We start from the raw sequence: 25,849 nt of genomic DNA, 5'->3' as shown, positions 1-25,849 counted from the left end.
CAGGGTGAGCTTACCAACTGGATACATATTTGGCTTAACGACAGAAGACAGTGGTGGAGGGCTGCTATTTGGACTGGAGGCCTGTCACCAGAGGTGTTCCACAGGGACTGGTTCTGGGTCCTCTTTTGTTTGTCATTTAGATAAACGATTCAGATGAGAATGCAGAAGACCTGGTTAATAAGTTTGCTGACGACATCAAAATTGGTGGCAATAGCGGACATTGAAGGTTTTAGGATTACAAAGGGATCTTGATCATATGGGTCAATGGGCTGAAAAATGGCAGTTCAATCTGGATAAATGCGAGGTATTGCATTTTGGTACAACGAACAAAGGTAGGGCTTATATAATTAATGGAGGGGCCCTGGCTAGTGTTGTAGAACAGAGGGATCTTGTGGTTCTGCGCTATACTTCTTTGAAATTTACATCACATATCGGGAGGGTGGTTAAAAAGGCATTTGACACACTTCATTGCTTGGTTCTTTGAGTATAGGAGTTAGGAAGTCAGGTTGAGGTTGTACAGAACATTGGTGAAGCCTCTTCTGGAATACTGTGTGCAGTTCTGGTCGCCTAGTTATAGGAAGGATATGATTAAACTGGTGAGGGTTCAGACGACATTTACCAGGATGTTGCCAGATATGACAGGTTTGAGTTATAAGGAGAAGCTGGATAGGCTGGAACTTTGTTCACTGGAGCACAGGAGGTTGAGAGTCGACCTTAAAGAAGCTTATAAAATAACGAGGGAGATAGGTAGAGTTAATTGTAATTATCTTTCCCCAAGGATAGAGGACTTCAAGACTGGGGGACACATTTCTAAGGCAAGAGGAGAGAGATTTAAAAAAGATACGAGGAGCAAATTTTATTATACAGAGAGTGATTCGCATGTGGAATGGACTTTCTGAGGAAGTGGTGGACGTGGGTACAATTACAATGTTTAAAAGACATTTGGATAAGTGCATGAATAGGAAAGGTTTGGAGGGATATGGGCCAGGACCAGGCAGGTGGTGCAACTTCAGGTTTGGATTCTGTTCAGCATGTACTGGTTGGACCGAAGGGTCTGCTTCTGTGCCATACGATTCTATAATCCACTTTACCTCACTAAAGGTGGCTACTCAGCTAACATAATACAATACCACTATTCCTGTGAACAATGGGAATTGCCCAGTTTTGCTTTTAAATCACAAGTCACCATCATTGTTACAACATATAACTTCTATTTTAATTTTCATGGTGAAGATTGAAGGTCTTACAGAACAAAAATTTAACACAAAATCATTCATTTAAAGGTGGCATATAATTCACCCACACTTAAGAGTGATTACAACCCACTCTGATTCTCCCCACCCTTCATATATATTATATATATTACAGAATAAATTGAATCAGAATATTTTATGACATTGATAAAGCAAAGTATACATCATCAAAACATTTTTATGTTCACCAGTTCCCAGATTGAATACAGAAAGGAATGCAGTAGACATACTCTTTTCCAATTATCTTTGTTCATGTTGAATGTTTTGTACATGCACACGTTTATGTTGTCCTTTCTCTAAAGAATTCCAAGATCTCCAAACCTTTCAAAAGCTATCTAATTATATGAGGAGAAGGTGTAGTAACAATTGGAAATAAAGAAAACACTGGTTCGCATTCTCTTCAACATTGTCCATTTTTAAGGAGCTCCTTGCCATCTGCAGCTCTCTTTAGGAGAATTATGGCATCTTGAATATACATGGAAATCAATTTCTGCATATAAATTAAAACCTACAAAATGTTAAGAATATAGAACGGTTGCATTTTAATGCTGTACTTGATATTTCTATTGAAAGGGACATTAAAGAAACAGACAATTGTAGTATTTAACTAAAAACATCCCAGTGTTTCACTGACATGCTAATTACATGCATTGGCTACAAAGTTTTTGAAGCACAGCAAAGTAGCACATAGTCTTGCATAGAAATGATTGAACAGATTTGAAGTTAAGAAGTTAAAGCATGGCATGATGTCATTTTCCTTATCTATACTTCATGTATGTAAAAGAAAGGACAAAAACTACAAGAATGTTGAATGCGAAATGGCTAACTGATAGGTAAATATTGGGAGTTTCACCTTTGAAATAAATTTTTAAAACTGGCAACAAATATGCCATTTGCTTTAAAAAATGATAAATATTGGGGACATTACTTAAATAACATATGAAGACTGCGATAAGTCGAAGACAAACATTTAAAATTAGTATTCAGCACTTACAAGGCAAGTTATCAAATCAAATTCTACAATCCTTTTCTCTATGCAAACTGAAGCTGCTGTAGCTATTTACTGTAGATAGTATTTAAAACTGATGTCACAGTAATCATTGAAGCTTCAGTTAAGAACTTCAAAATGCAAGACAGGAGTATACTAGAATGCACATTCTTCACTCCAAAGACTAAATTCATCTTATCAAAGCAAAGCATTACCAGAAGTAACCATTTTGCCCAACGTAATGAATATGTACATTCTCTACATTAAATCATCATCTTAAGTTGATGTAACAGCACATTGAAATATGAAAAATAGCATTTCTTTGGGTTCATTTCACATCACAGGATCACTTCAACATAATTGGCAGGGTACAAGCCAACTTGTCCATTCTCCAGCCTGCCCTTACACCAGCCCTGCTCATCTTCATCTTCTATCTTTGTCAGTTCATCACCTTTCACAAAAAGATAAGTTATTAGTAAGGATATTGCAACACACTCAGTGATTTTAAAAAGAATGAAAAACATACCTAAAGCTTAAATCGTATTCATCAAGAATTAATTCACTATTAGTTAATCAAGTCAAAGTTCAATTCTATGAATAATCACCATAGTACGAATTAATTAAAATGAATAAAGTAACATATTATATACATTGCACAGGGAAATGTTGTATTTTAGTAAAATTACAGAACTGCAAACATTTTAAAATATGAAATGAATTACTATTTAAACACTCTTAGTTGCTCAGAATTATTTTATTCTTGAACAACTGTAACTGTTGGGCGTCCACATTAACATTGATATTAGCGAGCTGAGAAGAAAGCAGATGCCTGCTCCATGTTGCTTAAAGGCATCATACGAGAAAATAGTGTTGAATTTATACTTTTAAAAATACCTTCAAATGTACTGGATAGGGTTAGGAAATAGGATTTATTTACCTGTTGGTTTTAAGATCTTTTAAAAGGTACTCTATATTTAAATAGTTTAGTTTTATTTATTCATTCATTCATTTATCAATTTTTAGGTGTAAAAAACTTCTGTTTAGTTTTTAAAAATACTCGTCAGCTTCCTGTGACCATATTCAATGAACGACTACCATATTAACCAAAATTTTTAAAAAATGATGCATCAAACCAGGCTTTATTCGAGGATCTGATTTGTCCAGTAGAGAAAAGGGGAAGTGTGTGCGCGCGTGAGCGAAAGGGGGTGCACGCATAGGTGCGAGAGTGAAGGGAGTAAGCGTGCACACGTGAGGAGGAAGCGTGTGTGAGTGAGAGAAGGGGGAAGCGTACAAGACAGACTGAAAGAGAAGCATGCAAGAGAGAGAGAGTGGGTGCATGTGAGAGACAGAGAGAGAAGGAGGAGCATGCGAGAGGGCGAGAGAGAGGAGGAGCTTGCGAGAGGGAGAGAGAGAGAGAGAGAGAAAAAAGGGGGAGCATGCGAGACAGAGTGAAGTGGGGGCTTGCGAGAGAGAGAGAGAGAAGGGGCGTCATGTGAGAGAGAGAGAAGACTGAGCATACGTGAGAGAGAAAAGGGAGGAGCATGCAACAGAGAGCGAGAAGGTGGCCCGTGTGAGAGTGATAGACAGAGAAGGGGGAGCTTGCAAGAGAGCGCGGGGGAGCATGTTAGAGGGAGAGAGGAGTATAGTGTTGGGTGGGCATGCAGTGTGGGTTGGATGTGGCAGGTGTTTGGGGTAGAAGAGGATGTGTGAGGAGAGTGTGGGTATGTACGTCTGTGTGTGTCTGTGTAGGGGCACTGCACACAGGGAAGTGAGAATACATGAAGAAAAAAAATTCCTTTGTATGACATTAGCAGTTTTATTAAGGCAATTTTTCAAAGATGTCATGTTTCAATACATTATTAAATGGATGAGTTTGTGCGTGGATAGATTAACGGACGAGCGGGCGACTGGACGGATCATTACGTGAATGACAGAGTGGGTAGAAGTATGAATGAGTGAAGTTTTTTGGTGTGGGGGGTTGCAGTTAATGTGCAGGGCTGGGTTGAGTTATGCCAGACATTAAGATAATGTTTCTCGAGTATGAATTCAAGTGAAAAGTATAGATTTAGCCCAACTGTCCATCGCTAAAATCAGTGCTGAAAATATTCAGTGTCCTTGGCAATACAAATCATCCTCTCAGAAGTTTCAATCTTAATTACAGGAGCAATGTGCATGTCAAGACTTCCACAAGGTCCTGGCACACATCACGGATATGATTTCACACTCTGGAGCTCTGAAGATTTGAGTCAAGAAACCTTCAATATCAGATATGAGAAATACTGACATGGTACAACACCTCACTTAGCAATGCCAGTTTCCATGACAAACTTTTTTTGCTGCATAACAATGAAAAGCAAGAAAAAAAATGATATTTTAAATTTGAAAGAAACTTGGTTGCCTGTTTGGAATCATGAACCTAATGTTACATCAGGGCTTTAAATGGAACTCGCTGTGGTCCAGTTCAAAGTATTCAATATGATACAAATTTGAATAGTTCATTTGAAAGCACAGAAAAAACTTGCATGAGAAACATAAACCAACACAACAGCAAAACACAATTAAAGACATTGTTCTGATTTACTGTAAACTAAAAGACATTATTTATTTAATTCTGAAACTTAAGTGCTTGTGCTGAATTCCACAACCTTGACAAACTAGCTACAACAACCCAGATGTGGATGTATGATAGCAAAAGTATTGGCACCTGTTTGATATTGAATTAAGGTTGCAGAAGAATAGGTACCAGTATGAACTCACACTGAACAACATGTTAATCACCATCCCTTGCCTTTCCCATATATCTTACTTATTTTTTTCCTTTAAGTACTTAGCAAATTCTCTTTTGAAAGCAACTATTTAACTTATTTCCACCACCCTCTCAGGCAGCACATGCCAAATTCTGACAACAATCCCATAAAAATGATTTTCTTTCCGTCATGTCTGGTTCCTTTACCTATCACACTAAATCCGTACCCTCCAGTTATCAAACCTGTAGTCACTGAAAACAATTTATCTTCTTATTTTATCTTTCATGATTTTAAACACATTTACCGAATCTTGTCTCAACTTGATCTGCATCAAGAACAATCACCTCAAACCTCGCAGTTCTGTTACTTAACTGTAATTCCTCACTTCTGGGCTTCTTCTTAGAAGGTGCTCATTTCTTTGTTAAATTTTGGTGACCAAAGTTTGACAAAATTTTCCAACTCAGGCTGAACTTGTGTTTTCTGTACATTTTAAATGCTTCCTGTTTTGTAGTTTATAAATCCAAAAAATTCATATATTTTATTACCTGCTTTGTTAACCAGTTCTACCACCATCAAACACAAGTGTACAGACACCTCCCAGCATCTCTTTTCTTGTACTCCTTGAAAATTGTTCTACTTAGCTTGTATTTCCTCATTTTTCCTATCAGAATGCATCACCTCATGTTTCTACAATAAATTTACGTTGCTGCATATCCACACATTTCACTATCTTGTCTTGGAATCAATCACTGTCTTCTTTACTGTTTACTATACTTCCAAATTTAGTGTCATCCTGTATGCAAATTTTGAATTTGTGCCTCTTAATGTATATTAGAACCTGCTGTGGCCTTAGTAATGGCATTGCACCCACTATCTATCTTCCTCTAGTCCAAAACAGAGGAAATATTTTGTATTCCTCAGTCAACTTTGTATTCCATAGGCTTCTTCTTCCCTACCAGTTTTTAAATAATATTCAAACATCTTCCAAAAGATCATCTTCTTGCACAATCCTCATCCATCTTTTCTATTATCAAAAAACTCAATCAAATTAGTTAAACATATGACTTATACTAATCAAATCCACATTGAAAACAAAAAATGCTGAAAATCACTTCAGATCAAGCAGCATCAGCAGACAAAGAGCAAGCTAACGTTCAAGACTAGACGACTCTTCACAGCCCTGATGAAGAGGCATTTAGACGTGAAACATTAATTGCTCTCTCTCCACGAATGCTGCTTGACCCGCTGTGATTTCCAGCATTTTTTTGTTTTCAGTACAGATTCCAGCATCTGCAGTACTTTGCTCCTCAACAAATCTTTAGTTGTTCTTCATTTTAAGTCTATACTTGTTCAAGTGGCTGTTACTGTCCAAAAGCTTGTATGCCATTAACATTAAATCAGGCTAGCCTGTAAGTGCCAGGTTTATCATTTCTTTCCCGTCCTGAGAGAAAGTGTAACATTTGCTGTTCTCCAGTTCTCTGGCATCATTGAAGGAAGTATGGAAGATTGCAGCCAGCACCTCTGCAATTTCTGCCCTTATGTCTTTCAGCTATCTAGGTACATCTCATCTAGACCAGGTAACCAACTCCAGGCTTTCAAATACACCTTTAATTTTATTTCATCCAATATTCTGACAACATCCTCATTTACTGTAGTTTTAGCAAAGACATATGACCTAGAATCGTTCAGAGATCAACTTTGTAAAAAGTGGCAGGCTTTTAGATTCAACCAAACATCTCAATGCTAAAAGAAAAAACAAATCACCTCTCTAACCACTGATTCTGAGCATCCTTCCTACTACAGGCCAACTGAAAATAAAAACTACTCTAATAATGCCTGCGCATGACAGGATTAAAACTGTACAGATTCAAGTTTTGAAATATAATGGATACTCACCAGCTTTGAAACTAAGCTCATCATGCTCTTGCCCCTCATAATCATACAATGCTCGCACTTTGACTTCTGAGCCTGAATGGTCTTCTTCAAAAGGATTGTCACCATTTGTTTCATTGCAGTTGAAGGGATTGTTGGTCTCATCATCTGACCATTCTGTGGTGTAATTCTGGCTCTTCTCATAGCTGCTAACACTGAATTCCAATGTATAAGAAGTTACTACAGTTGTAACTAAATTACTAATCTTCTGAAGACTGTACTTCTACCAGATCAATTGAAAAGAACTTTTAAAAATTAGGTCACTATCCATACATTCTAATTTTGATCCAGACTAAACAAAGGATGGGATAACGTAATGGTGCTCCAACATCAGCAATAGACAAGCTGAGAATGATCTCACATTCTAACTCCTGCCATATTCACAGGAAAGGGTGGTCAGACATTATCATGTGGAAGTGAACACTCAACAAAAACGGCTAAGAAAGTAAGGAGAATCACCCCAGTCATTTTTGAGTAGCTGGTTTTAATGGCTTGGAGCAGGTTTCCAGACTCCCATATGTGCAAACTGTTAATCACAAAATAGATTTTGAAAGGGGCGCACCACAAGTTGACTAGAATGATACTGGGAAATACAGTAACAATTTGTGATGATAGCTGTACAAACCTGGCCTTTTAATACCTTGAGGTTTGAAGGCTGGGTTGGTGATCTAATTGAGGTCATTAAAGTGAGAAAGGGATTCAACAGAATAAATACAGTTTAAGTGTCACTGCCATTTGTCTGGTGGAGGAATCCAGAATAAGAAATCACAATGTTAAAGTTAAGATTTAGGTCATTTAGGAGTGAAATCAGTCAGTACTTTTTCCACCCAAAGGCTCATGGAGAACTCACTCCTCCAATAAGCTGTGGATGCTAGGGCCAATTTAGTTTTCAAGCCTGAAATAAGTAATTGTGCTGATGGATGTGGAATGAAGGTGGATAAATTAAAAGTTGAGGTACAATTCAGCTGTGATCTATTACACTGGTGAATATATTTGAGAGACCGAACAACCTACTCCTAATTCCCACATGTTCATGCGAAGAACAGGACTTCAACAATGTAGTGAGACGGTAACTGACTGAGCTAAATGAATAACGATGGGGGAAGGGGAGGAAAAACTAAAATAGGAGAACAAAAACCACATCTTTACATGCTCTGATTGATTCCAATATCAAGCTAGGCTTTTAAAATGAAAACAAAAAAAATCAAGAGAAGCCATTTGTGGTGAAACACGCCCAATTACGAGTATTAAGGCAATATTCTTCAAATCTAGTGATGAGTACAAAGACAGCAGTAATTCTTGCCCTCTCTCCCCATCAAGCTGACTGAAGTTTCTAAAAGAAAACAAAGTTTCAAGTTTCTATTTTCACATTCAGCATGCGAACACACAATGATTATTCAAATTCAAGGAAGAGACAGATTTCACAAGATTAGAAAAGCTAAAGGAATTAAGATAATTTTGAAAACATTAAATAGTTCAACATTAATAGAGAAAAAAAATACAAGCAGGTAAGTGTAAAGATAGTAAATCTGTAAGTAAAAATTGTTTTGAGGAAAGAAAGGTATATTTAGAGCTCTTTGGAACATTGAGTCACACTGCACAAATCCATGCATTATTCAATACATTGATTGTGTGGCACCTAGATAAAGGAAACATGAAGCAACAGCATGAAATCATGAAACTCATCAAAAGCAATCTTTCACCAACTTTTTGGTTAATGTGTTCTCCTTCTCATTGACAGGTTTGCCATTCTCCTCTTCCTCAAATGGATTGCAACTGGAACGTATCGAGTTAGTGGTACTCCGGACACTAAGACTGCCATTTAGGAAATAACATCATTAAGAGTGTGCTCTTTATACAATGAAATTCAATGCATATTATATTCCATCAGCCGATATAAATGATATTAGTTATGCCACTAACCCACTTCATAAATCATGTTTGTTTAAAAAAAATTTGCTGTACTTTGTCTAAAGGCAAAATGGTTTGCCTGAACAACATAGGTCACCCTGTATTAACAGCAAAATATCTTGCTGATTAATACAAATCTGAAAATTAAGTTTGCTCCTGCAGCCTGAAGAAAAACCTCTGGCAGCAAAAGTTTGGTATTCTGGGTTCAAAAGTTTTACTTGCATTATACATTTTCATCAAATTTCAGCTATTAGAACAAACTTATCTCAATTTTTTAAAAAAAAGTGTGATCCACCACCAAGTGATTTCAATGTAAATTTTCTGCGACTCCATTTCAATCCAGCATGGCCTTGTTCACAGAAGGAAACTCACTGGATGTTTCTGAGTGCCTATGATTTTCCAAGCCACATACACTAGTGAAGAGCCTTTAGGGGTGGCACAGTGGCTCAGTGGTTAGCACTGCAGTCTCACAGCGCCAGGGACCTGGGTTCAATTCCCGCCTCAGGCAACTGTCTGTGTGGAGTTTGCACATTCTCCCCGTGTCTGCATGGGTTTCCTCCGGGTGCTCCGGTTTCCTCCCATAGACCAAAGATGTGCAGGTTAGGTGGATTGGCCAGTGTTAAATTGTCCATAGTGTTCAGGGGTGTGTGGGTTATAGGGGGATGGGTCTAGGTGGGATGCTTCAAGGGGCGGTGTGGACTTGTTGGGCCAAAGGGCCTGTTTCCACACTGTAGGAATCTAATCTAATCATTTTCTGAGTTTGATTCAGGCACCAACAGCAATCCTGCACTAGTCATAGAACTGTTCATTATTTGAAAACTCTAGTTAGTCAAGCAATATACTACGACTTTTGAAATTGTAGATTTCTGCACACTAGCAATTTTAATAATGAATTGACAGAACCATTTGCAGCAAAATGAAACAGAACTATAAAATCTCCAATTTAAATTTTGACTGCAAGTTGTACAGAAATGAATCTCAAAATTACTAATAACATAACAAATAAGAACTGAAGCATGAATCTTCATCACAAAATAATCAGGTTCTGTTAAATTCTGCTGGGATAGACTGAAACAATTAGGCCTCATTATAAAACTTTTTATTCATAAGCAGTGTATAATTGGATTAAAAATAAAACCTCGTGTTTAATTATAAAATGGCTGCCCTGTTAGATGAATGCCCTTTGTTATTTGTCTCCTGTAAAAGTGACAATAATCTTGAAATTTTGAATCTCTTACCTGTTAGCTTTGGAAGACTGGGATGCTTGATCACCTGTCTGACTGATACTAGTTAATGTCACGCCATCCCCGGTCTTCTTAGGTTTCTCCCTCCTACTAAGTGTACGATTGAGATCTGCACACCATTCCTGTTTATTTACAGAAAAGAGTATAAGAAAAACAAAGAATTTTGAGGCCGCAGTGTTGTTGCAGTATTTAAGTGTTGTTTTACAAATAGTGAACATATTCAAAACTATTAAAATTAGGGGCAATTTCAACAGGTGAAATAATACTTACTTCATCCTGGTAAGTGTGAGCCAGAATAAACATCAGAACAGAATGTTATAAAATGTAGTACTATCTTGGCTATTGTCATATCTCTTGAATTTTAAAATGTTAAGATATTGTGTGCCTCACTGTTAAAACTTGCTACATTCAATTTAATCTTTCATATGTGACTAAAAGGTATGACACACAAAAGACAGCCTGATTCCTTCCTACAACTCCAAGCTTCAAAAATTAGTTTTTCCTGGTGTTTTGGTAACATGCTCAATTAGACAAATGTACTAGGTCAGACAATGTTGCACCATGGCAGAATGAATTGATGACTGAGTTCAAGGTAGAAAGCAAAGTGGGAGTAAGTGGTAGTTACTGACAGTGACAAACGTTAGGAGTGGTGTTCCTTATGAATCAAAGGAACAAAGGGTCTCAGAGTACAAATACAGAAATCATTGCAAATTGAACCATAGGTTTGCAGGGACACAAAATTCCACTCAGTAATGCTAATGGTTTCCTTTAAAAATGCTGTTCCAAATTATTAAGATTATTTCTCTTTTAAAACAGTTATTCATTAGCTAATGTTGATAAGTGTTACAGTTCATAGTTCATTTACAGAAGATATGATCTCCGATAAAAATCTAATTTGCAAGTTCTTGGGAAAAAAAAATCAATACATAACAAATAATGCCTTTAACAGCATTAATATATCCAAAGCACCTCATACGAGTGTTATAATGCAAAACATGATGTTCTGCCACAGAAATCTTACAGATTAAAATAGTTTCATTAAAGGGTTAGGTTTTAAGTGAATTTTAAAGGAAGAAAAGATACATTGTGACGGTACAGTTTAGGAAAGGCTGTCAAGAGCCTAGAATCTTGTAAGCGAAGTGGTAGAAGGGGTTATCAATAGCACTTTTACCTGTTCACTATCGTTCAGTTTGAGTTCTGTCAGGGTCATTCACCTCCTGACCTCAATCATTCAAACATGGACAAAAGAGCTGAATTCCAGAAGTAGAGACGGACTGTCTTTGACATCAATGCTGCATTTGCCAAATGCGGCATCCAGCAAAATTAGAGTCAAAGGGAATCAGGAGAAACTCCACTAGTTGGAGTCATAGTCAGCATAAAAGGAATATGAGGCTGTGGTTGTTGGTGATCAGTCACATCAACTCAAGAACATCCCTGTATAAGTTCCTCAGGATAATGTCCAGGCCCAACCATTTTCAGCTGCTTCGATGATCTTCCCTTCAACACAAGGTCAACAGTGTTTGCTGATAATTGATTATCCAGGTTTGAGCTGACAAATGACAAGAAATATCAAGAGGCTTCACTTCATCCAGGACAAAGTAGCTCATTGATTTGCACACATTCTCAAATATTCACTCCTTACACCACAAACAGCAGTAGCAGCAGTGTGCACCACCTACAGGATATACTACATAAATTAAAAGTTCCTTCCAAACACAAAACTAGTCACGATTTCGACTTAAAAGTATATCCTGGGTGTCACTGTGTCAAAATCCTGAAACTGCCTCCCTATAAGCACTGTGGGTCTATCTACACCAAATTGATTGCAACAGTTCAAGAAGTCAGTTTTCCATCACCATTGACTACTAGTGATGAGCAATAAGTGCTGACCCAGATAGTGATTTCCAAGAATGAATCAAAAAAAGACAAAGCAAGAGGAGTGTAGGGTCATCTGGGTCAAAGATTGCAGACAGGTCAAGAAGAATTGGGAGATCATTTTCTTCAGTCATAATCACACAAGATCTCAAATGGATTGAAAGAACAAACTTTTACTCATCCAAGAGGTTAAGAGGATGAAGGATTCTTTTTCCCCATGTAGGAAGCTGTTGACATCTGGAATTTTCTACCACAATAAGACGGCGGGAGCTGATTCTGTAAATAATCTTCATAGAATCATACAGTACAAAAAAGGCCCTTTAACCCATCAAATCTTAAAAGTGAATTTGGCAGGTACTTTTTTCCCCCTAAATTACTCATGGGACTTGGATGTCACTGGCTGGGCCAATATTTATTGTCCATCCCTAACTAAGGTGGTGGTAGTGAACTGCAGTTTTGAACTGGTGCAGTCCATGTGCAATATGCAGACTCACAACGGCATTAGGGAGGGAATTCCAGAATGTTTGACCCAGTGACAGTAAAGCAATGGTGACATATTTCTAAGCCAGAATGGTGGATGACTTGGAGAGGAACTTGCAGGTTTGGTTGCTTCCACGTATCTGCTGCCCTTGTTCTTCTAAATGGCAATGGTTGTGGGTTTGGAAGATGCTCTTGAAGCATTTGGTGCAGTGCATCTTTTAGATAGTATACACTGCAACTACTGAGTGTCAGTGCTGGAGTGACTGAATGTTCATGGATGTAGTGCCAATCAAGTGTATACTCTATCATGAGTGCTGTCAAGCTTCTTGAGTGTTGTTGGAGCTTGCATCCAGGCAAGTGGGGGATATTTCATCACTCTCTTCACTTTTGTCTTGTTGATGGCGCAGGGCTTTGGGAAATCAGGTGGTGAGTTCCTAGTCGCATTATTCTTGGCTTCCTAGCCCAGAAGCTAGTATTTATATGTGGAATTCAGTTCAGTTTCTGGTCAATGGAAAATCCCAATTGTGAGGGTTTCAGTGATGGTAACACCATTGAATGCTATAGGGCAGTGGTTTGATTTATGTTACTGGGATATTCATTGATTGGCATTTGTGTGGCATTTATTACTTGTCAATTTTCAGCCCAAGCCTGGATATTGTCTACGTCTTGTTAAATTTGGACAAGGACTGTTTCAGTGTCTGAGGAGCCATGAACGTGCAGAACATTGAGCAATCATCAGTGAACATCTCCTACTTCTGACCTTATGATGGAGGGAGGATCATTGATGAAGCAGCTGAAGTTGGTTGGGCCTAGGGCACTACCCTGAAAAGCTCCTGCAGAGATTTCCTGGAGCTGAGATGTCTGACCTCCAACAACCACAACAATCTTCCTGTGTGCCAGGTATGACTCCAACCAGCAGAGTTTTCCCCGATTCCATTCTTTTAGGGTTTGTTGGTGCCACACTCTGTCAAATGCAGCGAAGGACTGTCACTCTCACCTTACCTCTGGAATTCAGCTTTTCTGCCCATGTTTGACGAGGACTGTGATGAGGTCAGGAGCTGAATGGCCCTGCTGAACTCAAACTGGGCATCACCAAGCAAGTTGTTGCTGAGCAAGTGCTCCTTGTTAGCACTGTTGATGGCATTTTCTGTCGTTGGGTTGATGATAGAGAATAGACTGATGAGACAGTAAATGGCCAGATTGGATTTGTCCTGCTTTGTGTGTACAATTTTCCACATTGTTGAGTAGTTGGCTGTGCTGTACTATATTGGAGAAGCTTGGATAGGGGTGTGGCAAGTTCTGGAGCACAAGTCTTCAGCACTGTTGCTGGAATGTCGTCAGGGTCCATAACCTGCACAGTATCCAGTGGCCGCCAACTGTTCTTTGATATCAACAGAGTGAAACAAATTGGCTGATGACAGGCATCTGAGATGCTGGGGACCTCTGGAGGAGGCGGAGATGGATCATTCACTGGCACTTCAGGCTGCAGAATGTTGCGAATGCATCAGCCTCACCTTTTTCACTAGTGTGCTGGGCTTTCCCTTCAGTGAGGATGGAGATATTTGTGAAGCCCATTCATCCAGTGAGTTGTTTAGCTGTCCACCACCACGCATGACTGGATGTGGCGGAACTGCAGAACCTGGTTCTGATCCATTGGTCGTGGGATTGCTAAGCTCTGTCCATCACTTGCTGTTTATGTTGTTTGGGTTGTAAGTAGTCCTGTTTAGTAGCTTTACCATTGACACCTCATTTTTATGCATCCCTGGTATTGTCCCTGGCATGCCCTCCTACACTTTTCACTGAATCAGGGGTGATCCTTTGGCTCAAAAGTAATGGTAGGGTGGGGGACATACCAGGTTGCCAGTTGTGTTGAAGTATGATTCTCCTACTGCTGATGATCAACACCTGTCCCAATTAATACTGTGATAGTGCCACACAGCTCGTTGCAATGTATTATCATAGTGAAGGTGTGACTTCATCTCTACAAGGACTGTCCAGTGGCCACTCTTACCAATATTATAATGGACAGATGCAAATGTGGCAGGCAAATGGGTGAGAATGAGGTCAAATATGTTTTTTTCCCCCTTGTTGGTTCCCCCACCACTTGCCCAGACCCAGTCTAGCAATGTCCTTTAGGACCCGACCAGTTTGGTCAGTAATGTTGCGACTGATTACTCTTCGTAATATGTAATAGCCTCTATCAACCTAGTTTACATTTTGAGCCCTTCCTGTACTCGGTGCTTCCTTTAAGTGTTGTCCAATGTGGAACAGCACAGAGCCGTGAGCTGAAGAAGGATGGTATGAGGCAAACAGCAAGGTTTCCTGCCCGAGTTTGGTCTGATGCCAGGAGCCTCTGTGTCCACAGTCAATATTGAAGACTCCCAAACCAACACCCTCCTGACCGTATACCATTGTACTGCCACCCCTGCTGAGCTGGTGCTGGTGGTGGGATGGGATAGGGCAAGATGTGGTGGCACAGTAGCACAACGGTTAGCACTGCTGCCTCACAGTGCCAGGGACTCGGGTTCAATTTTAACCTCGGGCGACTGATGCTGTGGAGTTTGCACTTTCTCCCCCTTGTCTGTATGGGTTTCTACCAGGTGCTCCAGTTTCCTCCCACTGGCCAAAGGTGTGCAGGCTAGGTGGATTAGCCGCGATAAATGCAGGGTAATGGGGTTGGTGGGAGTTTGGAGGTGGTTCTGAGTCGAATGGTCTTTGGAGGGTCAGTGCAAATGCGATGGGCTGAATGGCTCTATCTGCACTACAGGGATTCTATGACATATCCAGGTGTGGTGATGGTGGTGTATGGGACATTGTCTGTTAGGTATGGTTCTGTGAGTATGACCATATCAGGCTGTAGATTAATTAGTCTGTAAGACAACTCTCCTAATATGGCGCTAGCCTTCAGATGGCAGTTATACAGCTCTTTTTGTCATTGTTTTTTCCAGTACCTAGGTCAATGCCAGGTAGTCCATATGGTTTCATTTCTTTTTTGAGACATTGTAACAATTGTTGCAACTGTGCGGTTTTCTACGCAATTTCAGAGGACAGCTGAGAGTCAACCACATTGCTGTGGGTGTCAAGTCACATATAGGCCACACCAGGTAAGGATAGCAGTTTCCTTCCCTGAAGGACATTAGTGAACCAGGTGTGTTATTTCAACAACACTGATCGTTAGGCTCTTAATTCAACATATTTACTGAATTCAAATGCTACGATTTTAAATGACAAGATTCAAACATGGGTCTTTAGAACTTTATATGAGGTTCTGGATTATTATTTGCAAGCTTCTAGGTTCTACAATCCTGAACTATTTTACCACCAAAAAACCTGGTGATCTTCAACATAAAACTATACAATATAGCATTTTACACAGACTAGGAGTTCACACTTGTATAACATGCAATTATATGCAAGCATGCTTTGTAAGCACTTTAAAGCATGCACAGCAGTAATGCTAGTTGCAATCATAGACTTGTCAAGACAGCATGCATTTTCAAATGGAAATAATATAAAAATATACATAAATCACATCTCAAAATGCACAGAAACAGTTAAAAAACACTTGGAACTCTTACATTTGTCCCCAGATTCAGTGGTATTCAAACTTAGTGTGTCTGTTGTGTTGTAGTGACTGAGGACAGATTCAAAATTTTGTAGGATTTACATTACAGCAGGGATATCAACTATTATGCTTCTGACGATCCCCACCCATGTTATAAAAATTCCAGAGACCCTCTACAACTTAAATATTTCTTCCGCATAAGTATTTTCTCAACTCTGCTCCCTGTACCATGCCATAGCTGCTACTTTCCCAAAAATATTGGTCCTTTACATCTATTCCATTCATTCTTAGTCTCCTCCCAAGCCTCAGCCATTTGAATCCCTGCCTCAAAGCCACAACTCACCACATTTGCTCCTCATACATCAGCCGATTTCAGTTCTCAGCATTTTCCCCCTTCTTCAATACTTTTATAACTAATAAAAGAGAAAATGCCAAGACAATTGACAATTTTGCAACAAAACGAATTGCTGGAGTAACTGAGCAAGTCTGGCAGCACCTATGAAAAGAAAGTGGAATTACCTTTTGCAGTCTAGTGATCCTTCTTCAGAACTGGTACCAGGTAAGTAAAGGTGGTATATATACTGGGGGCGGGGTTAGATGGTTGGGTGTCACAGTGATAGGACAAGTGAACAGATTGTTTAAGATAAAGAGGTACAGAGAGAGAGAGAGAGAGTGGGGTAGAAGGGAGGTGCAGAGTGAGATAGTGAGGTGCCAAGTGAGAGAGGTACAGAGAGAGACAGGGGGGAAGAGAGGGGGGGAAGAGAGGGGGGGAAGAGAGGGGGGGAAGAGAGGGGGGGAAGAGAGGGGGGGAAGAGAGGGGGGGAAGAGAGGGGGGGAAGAGAGGGGGGGGAAGAGAGGGGGGGGAAGAGAGGGGGGGGAAGAGAGGGGGGGGAAGAGAGGGGGGGGAAGAGAGGGGGGGGAAGAGAGGGGGGGGAAGAGAGGGGGGGGAAGAGAGGGGGGGGAAGAGAGGGGGGGGAGAGAGGGGGGGAAGAGAGGGGGGGAAGAGAGGGGGGGAAGAGAGGGGGGGAGAGAGAGAGAGAAAAAAAAGAGGGAGGGGGGAGGGGGGGAGGGAGGGGGGAGGGGGGGAGGGAGGGGGAGGGGGGGAGGGAGGGGGGAGGGGGGGAGGGAGGGGGAGGGGGGGAGGGAGGGGGAGGGGAGGGGGGAGGGGGGGGAGGGGGGGAGGGAGGGGGAGGGGGGGGAGGGGGGGGGAGGGAGGGGGAGGAGGGGGGAGGGAGGGGGGGGAGGGAGGGGGGGAGGGAGGGAGGGGGGGGAGGGAGGGGGGAGGGAGGGGGGGAGGGAGGGGAGGAGGGAGGGGAGGAGGGAGGGGAGGAGGGAGGGGGGAGGGAGAGGGGGGGGAGGGGGGGAGGGGGGGAGGGGGGGAGGGAGGGGGGGAGGGGGGGAGGGAGCGGGGGGGGAGGGAGCGGGGGGGGAGGGAGCGGGGGGGGAGGGAGCGGGGGGGGAGGGAGGGGGGGGGAGGGAGGGGGGGAGGGAGGGGGGGGAGGGAGGGGGGGAGGGAGGGGGGGGAAGGGAGGGGGGGAGGGAGGGGGGGGAGGGAGGGGGGGGAGGGAGGGAGGGGGGGAGGGGGAGGGGGGGAGGGGGAGGGGGAGAGAGACATGCAAAGAGAGAGAGAGCGAGAGACATGCAAAGAGAGAGGGGGAGAGAGAGAGGGAGAGAGAGAGAGAGAGAGAGAGAGAGAGAGAGAGAGAGAGAGAGAGAGAGAGAGAGAGAATGCGAGAGATGCAGAGAGACAGTGAGATGGGGAGAGACAGAGGTGCAGAGAGAGTGAAAGGGGGAGGTACAGAGAGAGGAGGGAGATGCAGCGACAGGGAGGGAGGTGCACAGTGAGAGGTGGGCAGAGGGAGAGACAAAGTGGGGAGGAGAGAGAGGGTGAAGTGAAGGGGAGGGAGTGGGTAGTAGAGACAGAGAGGGAGGGAGAGACAGATGTTGTGGAAGAGAGAGCCACAGCAATAGTGACAGTCACAGTTAGGGAGACAAAGGGTGCAGCCTGTAGAACTCAACATTCAGTCCAATCATTTTAGAACCGCAACACCTTCTTTGATGTCCTTTACCCACCCCGAAACCTCAGGCCCTATCATGATATAGGCTGCTTTCAGCACATCCAACCAATTTTCTCAAACTTCTGGTCCTACTTATCAGCTTTGCTCTTCCCCCGGCATAGTGACATCTATCCCTCTGTCTGCCTAACTGTTGTTCTCTCTCTCTTAGCTCCATATCTGCCAGTCCGCTGACCATCACCTTCCCCCAGCGCAATTGTCTTCAACATACATACTACCTTTGCCTAGCTTCTATCAGTTTGAAGGTCACTAACTCTGCATTTCCTCCACAGCTGCCAGACCTGCTGAGTTTCTCTAGAAATTTTTTTTTTGTTTCAGATTTCCAGTATCTGCAGTCCTTTGTTTCACTTTAGAGGCTTGTCTTTCTTTTCTACCAAATGCTAATAGTGGTTATTATGTCAATGTGCTATTTTTGGAAACTCCTAGAAAATCCTGCATGGTTGAATTTCCAGCTGGGGGACAACACAGTCTGAACAATCAGTTCTACTAGTGACTCTCTGCTTTGCAAATCAAGAGTATTACCACAATATATTTGCATATAGGAGAAGAACGGATGAGGTTCACCACTGCAGAGCAGCCATCACCCTTGAAACTATATTACATTGTGACTAAACACTTCCAACACAGGCCCAGAAAGTGGAGGACAACGTCAAACAGTGCCAAACTTAGTGTTACTGGTTGTAACAGTTCCCTGGTGTTGACATATTCTGCTTTTGTCCGTCCATTGTTTGAAACTCAATCTTTGACCATTTTGACCCTCACATTTCACTTCACAATCCTTTCACTTAGGATAACATTCGAATGCTGATTTGAAAGTGCAGAAATGGTTACTTGTTAAGAATAATTTCACGTAGGTTCTCTAGGAAATCTTTAAAAAGTTACAAGTACTCTGACATTCTACACACGATGGGCATTGAATGTAACATAACATTGCTCTAAATAAATGCCCATTGACTTTGGAATGGACACAGAATCCCTCCAGTGCGGAACAAGGCATTTAGCCCATTGAATCTGCAGTGATGTTCTGATAAGCATCCCTCCCAGACCAGACAACTATCCTATTCCCCCACCACCCATTTACCATGGCTAATTCAGCTACCCTGCACATCCCTAGTCACTACAAATAACTTAGTATGGCCAGTCCACCTATCTGCACATCTTTCGATGTGGGAGGAAGCCGGAACATCTGACGGAAACCCATGCACACGCAGGAGAACGTGTAAACTCCATTCAGACAGTCATGCAAGGCTGGAATCGAACCTGGGTCCCTGGTGCTGTGAGGAGAGTAATAACCAATAAGCCACCAAGCCACCTCTATAGTCAGTTTATAATATCATTAGGCCATCACCTCCCCATGTCAGAGAATATATTAAAGAAACTTGATAAACATGTTTGCCTTCACTATCTGCCCAAGACCCACGTTATCAATGACAGCCAACAAAGCATGTCAGAGATACAAACCTAACCAGTAAAGTCTAGAGACAGCCAAATGTAGATCAAAACATTGGCTTTTTTAAAATTAAAATTGCAGGCAGCTTGTACAAATGTGGCAAGAGCAGACTTCTCCTTGAACCTGTTCTGCCATTCTAGACCATGGTCAATCACCCAACTTAATACCAGTTTTCCATGCTCTCCCTATATCCTCCCCCTATGCCCTCAGCCCTTCAGGGTAGAGAATTCCAAAGTTTCACTGGACTCAGACCGAAGAAATTCCTCCTCATCTTAGTTCTAAATAGCTCACCCTTTATTCCAAGTCTATGCCCTGGTTCTGGATCCCCTCAGCCATGGGAAACATCTTTTTCAATTTCTATCATATCTGGGCATTTAAGAATTTTTGTAGGAATAAAAATCATTACACAATCTCACAACATCAGTAACTTACTGAAATACTATATTAAGTTGTACATCGAAACCAGCCAAAATGACTTTACCTGTTTTCAGACTAATAATACCATTGCCACACAGGGATAAAATGGAAATCTAACACTCAATTAACAGGTTAACTTGCTATTACTTAATAACAAGTTACCATTCCAGATGCGTAATGCCAGGCATGAATTCAAGGATTCAAATAAATAACAACTTTGTATTTCCAAAGCATCTTTAAAACTAAACAAAATCATTCACAGGCACATAATCAGGGGCCAGTAATCAATCATATTAATGATGGAAGAATGAGAAATGATTCACACTGGTTGAGATCAGATTTATGGTGGGTCCGAAAAGAGAAACAGCTTAGAGAGCGCAAGTCTAGGTGAATCTGAAGTTAATAAAAATCAAGAATTCACAGTTCAGCTGCAAACATACTGAAGCGAGGCTAGAAATGAATAATGGAGAGGATACAGTGTTGTAAGCTCAGTTTATGGTCAGTTAAGACACTGGAGTTGCAAACAGTCTGGTTCAGCACAGTACAACAGTCAGGGACAGAAATGAAATTGGTGGCAAAGGAACTTGCAAAAAAAGACAATAGCTTCATTTTTTCTAATTTTGATTTGGTGTACATTGCAGCTATTCCAGAATTAGATTTGGAGGCACCGTTTAATAACACGAAGACTTGAGTAGGAAAGAGGTGTAAAGTAAAATTTGGTATTGTCAGCATACATGTGGAACCTGAAGTTTTCATTTGTTTTATTAAAGTAAAACATTAGAGTAGAAATAGGAGGGTTTAAAAATACTCCTAGTGTTCCTCAAGGTTGTAAATGTAAAAAGGTTTTCTACTTTTCCACAAAAAATGATTATTGATTGTTTCCACTTTTTTTTGTAATTAGATTATTTTTAATCATGTTTTAAGATTTAATTTTTAATGATCAAAGAATATCACAATGTAACTGAATTCTGACAAGTTACATCACTACTGAATAGTGCAGTATGAGTACCATTAGGCCTAAATTAAGTGACAATCATAAGAAAGACTACACAAACAAGCAAAGCAACAGAGATTCTTTTTAAATTAAGTATTATAGGAAAGTAAGTGCCATTAGATTAAGCACCTCTTTGAGAATGCTGAATAATTAAAATAGTCTTGTTTCATCCTTTGTTCCGGATAACATGCTGCAACTAACATCTACTCTTCATACAAGTGTAATTAGCTACTATATAATAAAGCCACAAATGCAATGGAGCAGGTAAACTTTTAACTTTGCTGCTGGATTCAATTCATTTGTCTTACCTCAAATTGTGGCCAGTTCATGGGCATTCCTGGACCATGTGTACATCTGAACCATTTAAGATCTTCCTTGGCATCTGCTGACTTAACAGACTGTTCCAGTTCTTCATATATAGTGTTATAACTTTGAAAATGAAAGAAAAAGCTTAAATATGTCTAAAGAATGGATACCCATTGAGTTTACACAATTATTAAAAATAATGTATTCTGTTGTTTTAGCCATATGCATCCAAAACTACTGCTATATTTGTGTGAATTCTGACTCTCCATCCGTGGGCATCCCCCATCCCCAACCTACGGTTTTGAGGACATAAATCAGAATGTATTTGTGAAAACTACTTTTCTAACAGAATACTGAAGAATTAGCAAGCATTTTTTCGTCAAGTATGTCCAAGAAAGTTTCCTATGGTGCCCCTCAGCTAGTTCCAACTGTCTGTATTTGGTCCAATTCACTCTAAACTCTTCCTAAATCAATATGTAGGGAGATCTACTCGAAAGGGTGCAACACTGAACCTCCTCTTAGGAATCGAGGTCAGGCAAGTGACTAAAGTGTCAGATAGCGAGCACTTTGGGCCCAGTGACCATAACTCTCTTAGTTTTAACATAATTGTGGAAAAAGATAGGACAGGTTAAGGTATTGAACTGGTGCAGGGCTAATGTTGGGGCCATTAGGCAGGATCTAGCAGAGGTTGATTGGGTGAATCTGTTTTAAGGAAAAGGAACGATTGGCCAATGGAAGGCCTTTAGAAATATGATATCAAGAATGGTGTATATACGCAATCATACAGTAATACAGCATGGAAGCTGGCCCTTCAGTCCAACCTGGTCCATGCTGACCATGGTGCCCCTCAGCTAGTTCTAACTATCTGTATTTGGTCCAATTCACTCTAAACTCTTCCTATCTATGTACTTATCCAAATTTTTTTAAACACTTAAAAAAAACATGCTGTTGTACCTGCATCAACCACTTTCTGTGGCAGCCCGTTCCATATACACACAATTCTCTGCGTGAAGAAGTTGCCCCTCAGGTCCTTCTTAAATCTTTCCCCTTTCATCTTAAACCTATGCCCTCTAGTTTTCAATTCCCTATCCCTGGGACAAAGAAAAGACTATATGCATTCATCCTAGCCGTGCCTCTCAAGATTTAATTCATCTCAATAAGGTCACCCCTCATTATCCTTCCTTCCAAGGAATAATAAAGTCCTATCCTGCTAACATCTCCCTGTAACTCAGTCCTATTACTCCTGGCAACATCCTTGTAAATCTTCTTTGCACTCTTTCCAGTTCAACTTTTTTTTTCCTATAACAGGGTGACTGAAGCTGTATATAGTACTCCAAACGTGGCCTCACCAATGAATCATACAGCTGTAACATAACGTTCGAACTCCTATCCCCAATGCCTCGACCAATGAAGGCCAACATGCGAAATGTCTTCTTCACCCCCTTGTCCATCTATGACACTTTCAATAAGATGTGGAAATGTGGAGATTTAGATGTGGAAGCTTTACAGAGGGTACAGAGGAAATTTATCAGGATGCTGCATGGACTGGAGGGCAGGTCTTATGGGGAAAGGTTGAGGGTGCTAAGGCTTTTTTCATTGGACCAAAGACGGATGAGAGGTGATTTGGTAGAGGTGTACAAGATGATGACAGGCATAGCAAGAGTCGATAGTCAAAGATTTTTTCCTAGGGCAGAAATGAATATTATGAGGGGGCATAATTTTAAGATGATTGGAGGAAGGTATAGGGGAGATGTCAGAGGTAGGTTCTTTGCACAGAGAGTGGTGGGCATGTGGAATGCTCTGCCGGCAGTGGTAGTGCAGTCAGATACTTGAGATTTTTAAGCGACTCTTGGATAGGCACACGGTGGACAGTAAAATGTAGGGTATGCAGGGTAGATTGATCTTAGTAGGAGAATAGGTCGGCACAACATTGTGGGCCGAAGGAATTGTCCTGTGCTGTACTGTTCTATAGAATTCACAGAAACGTGTGAAAACAGGCCCTTCAGCCCAACAAGTTCACACTTAGAGAATCCCACCCAGACCCATTCCCCTAATCTATACACCCCTGGGCGCTATGGGGCAATTTCGCACGGCCATTCCACCTAACCTGCACATCTTTGGACTGTGGGAGGAAACCAGAGCACCCAGAGGAAACCCACACAGTCATAGGGAGAATGTGCAAACTCCACAGAGACAGAAGCTTGGAATTCAATCCAGGTCCCTGGCGCAGTGATGCAGCAGTGCTAACCACTGAGACACCGTTTCGCCCCATCACGGAGAGTCATACTGTGCAGGAACTGACTCTTTGGACCAACCAGCCCATGCCAAACACAATCCCAAACTAAAATAATCACACCTGCCAGCTCCTGGTCCATATCCCTCCAAACCTTTCCCACTCATGTTTCCATCCAAATGTCTTTTAAATGTTATAACTGTACCCACATCCACCACTTCCTCAGGAAGTTCATTCCACACATAAACCACCCTCTGTGTAAAAATTGTCCCTCGTGTCTCTTTTAAATCTCTCTCCTTTCACCCTAAAAATGTGTCTCCTAGTCTTGAAATCCAGGTTGAGACTGATTGAGCCAGATTGGAACATAATATTTGATGCAGTGTCCCAGGATGCCATCATTCATAGATCTGAGAATTATGGGCTCGGTATCTTAGGACTGTTCAGTTATCCTTGGGCACATTGACCTGGTCTGATAGGATCCTATCATGAGCCCTGGGAATGTGGGGTCTAGTCTCCCAGGATTGCTGGGAATGTGAGGTCTGGTCTCCCAGTATTCAATTTCTAGCCCTGGAATCTATGTTCTATGAACTATGTACTTGTATTCCTAAATGTCTCTGTTCCAAAACATTCCTACCTTGGTTTGACTTTTCAAAGCGCAACATCTCAGACTTATTATATTGAATTGCATTTGCCAGTTCTCAGTCCATTTCCTTATCTGATCAAGATCCTTTTGTAATTTTTAATAACATTCCTCCCTATCAACAATACCTCCTAATTTGTATTACCCACACACTTATTAATCATGCCTCGTACATTCACGTCCAGATCATTTATGTAAATAACAGATATGGAATGGCCTGCCAAAGAAAGTGATGAGGCAGTAAACTAGCAACATTTAAAAAACATTTGGATAGGTGGCTCAGTGGGTAGCACTGCTGCCTCACAGTGCCAGGAGCTTGGGGTTAATTACACCCTCAGGTGACTAGCCGTGTACGTTCTTCCCGTCCGTGTGGGTTTTCTGCATGGGTTTCCTCACACAGTCCAAAGATGTGCAGGCTAGGTGGACTGGCCAGGCTAAAATGACTATAGTGTTTAGGGCATGTGTAGATTAGGTGAGTTGTAGTGGATAGGTCTGGGTGGGATAGTCTGAGGGTTGGTGTGGACTTGTTGGGCCAAAGGGCCTGATTTCACACTGTAGGAATTCTATGATTCTATGGGAAGGGAAGGGAAGGGTTAAAACAGATATGGACCAAATGCAGGCAATTGCAATTAGCTGAGTGGATACCATGGTCAGCATGGACCAGTTTTGGCCGAAGGGCCTGCTTCCATGCTGTATTACTCTATGACTCTAACACAAGCTGTGGTCAATTTCAAAACACGCGTACAGACAAGACTAATGTAGTAAAAAAGTAGATCCTTTCAGATGTTAGGAACCAGACTAAGAAGTATGACCACAAATATAATAGTCTCAGGAGTACCAGTACAGTCACACACTGGGCAATGCAGAAACAATTAGTCTAGAAAGGCAAATATTAGTATACTTTTAGAAGTCCGTTATTTTGGCTGACACCTGAGTTACCACTGCACTGTCAAAGATGCTACCTTTTGGAAAACGTATCCAAGTACTTACTTGTACACTCAAGGTGGAAATGAAAGAGCTAGGCACTATCTGAAGACAAATAGGACAATTGGTTTACTTAGCAACCCAACTATCAAAGCTACAAAAAGATTGTTTCATTTCTCAGTTATCGAAATGTTTGTTGTATCTGGTAATAAAGAAGATTTCCTTATATTGCTGTGATTATTCTTAAAAAGAGAATTTCATTGGCTCCACAGTGTTCTGGAACAGCTTGAGGTTGTGGAAGGCACTAAATATATGAATGAAAATACTTCTTTTGTATGTTTTAGAAGTCATTTAAAATGCCGACACAAGTTTAATTTGAAGTTACTATAAATAGTATAAATATGTAGTGGTTAAATTCCATACACTTCACATATTACTCATTATACAATATTACATTACGGTACTTTACCTGGTCGTAGAAAGGTCAAGATGTTGCTTCACCTCCAAAAGAATCTCTTGAAAAAAATCTAGTCGTTTTTTTTCAAATTGCTGACACTGTTCAAAAACTTGTTCCATGTTTTCAATATATTGTGGTGTGGTCTTGTTCAATTCCTCTAGATTTTTCTCATACTTTTCCTTTGTCTAGAATGCAAAACAACTTTTTTTTGTGAAATCCACAGTAACGAATGTACCATACTTCAATTAGTATGATCCATGAAGTACAAGAGCAGGACTAAACGTAAATGGCTGGCACGCAATAGTCTAATTGCAATTTCTATTTCAACTGTAAGAAACATTACGCTGTCTTAAAACTT

The 25,849-nt window shown here is 41.1% G+C and overlaps 1 protein-coding gene across 3 annotated transcripts in view; it reads right to left on the bottom strand.

Moving 5' to 3' along the window:
* Window positions 1-1,771: 1,771 nt before the first annotated feature.
* LOC125460821 (protein kinase C and casein kinase substrate in neurons protein 2-like) overlaps window positions 1,772-25,849 on the bottom strand; it is a 98,891-nt gene continuing 74,813 nt past the window's right edge. For 2 of the 3 annotated variants that reach the window (XM_048548842.2, XM_059652398.1), the window contains exons 6-11: window positions 25,504-25,676; window positions 21,240-21,360; window positions 10,070-10,197; window positions 8,628-8,735; window positions 6,885-7,075; window positions 1,772-2,692 (exon numbers count right to left, since the gene is read on the bottom strand). In XM_048548842.2, coding sequence (XP_048404799.1) covers window positions 2,580-2,692; window positions 6,885-7,075; window positions 8,628-8,735; window positions 10,070-10,197; window positions 21,240-21,360; window positions 25,504-25,676 — 834 coding nt within the window. In that variant the 3' untranslated portion in view covers window positions 1,772-2,579. The remainder of the gene's footprint in view (window positions 2,693-6,884; window positions 7,076-8,627; window positions 8,736-10,069; window positions 10,198-21,239; window positions 21,361-25,503; window positions 25,677-25,849) is intronic. The other variant, XM_048548844.2, reaches the window with a different exon arrangement.

The sequence above is a fragment of the Stegostoma tigrinum genome, chromosome 18 (genome assembly GCF_030684315.1).
Source record: "Stegostoma tigrinum isolate sSteTig4 chromosome 18, sSteTig4.hap1, whole genome shotgun sequence".
NCBI classification, from domain to species: domain Eukaryota; kingdom Metazoa; phylum Chordata; class Chondrichthyes; order Orectolobiformes; family Stegostomatidae; genus Stegostoma; species Stegostoma tigrinum.
Note: the sequence above shows the minus strand (reverse complement) of the source record. Positions and strands in the feature narration are given on the sequence as shown.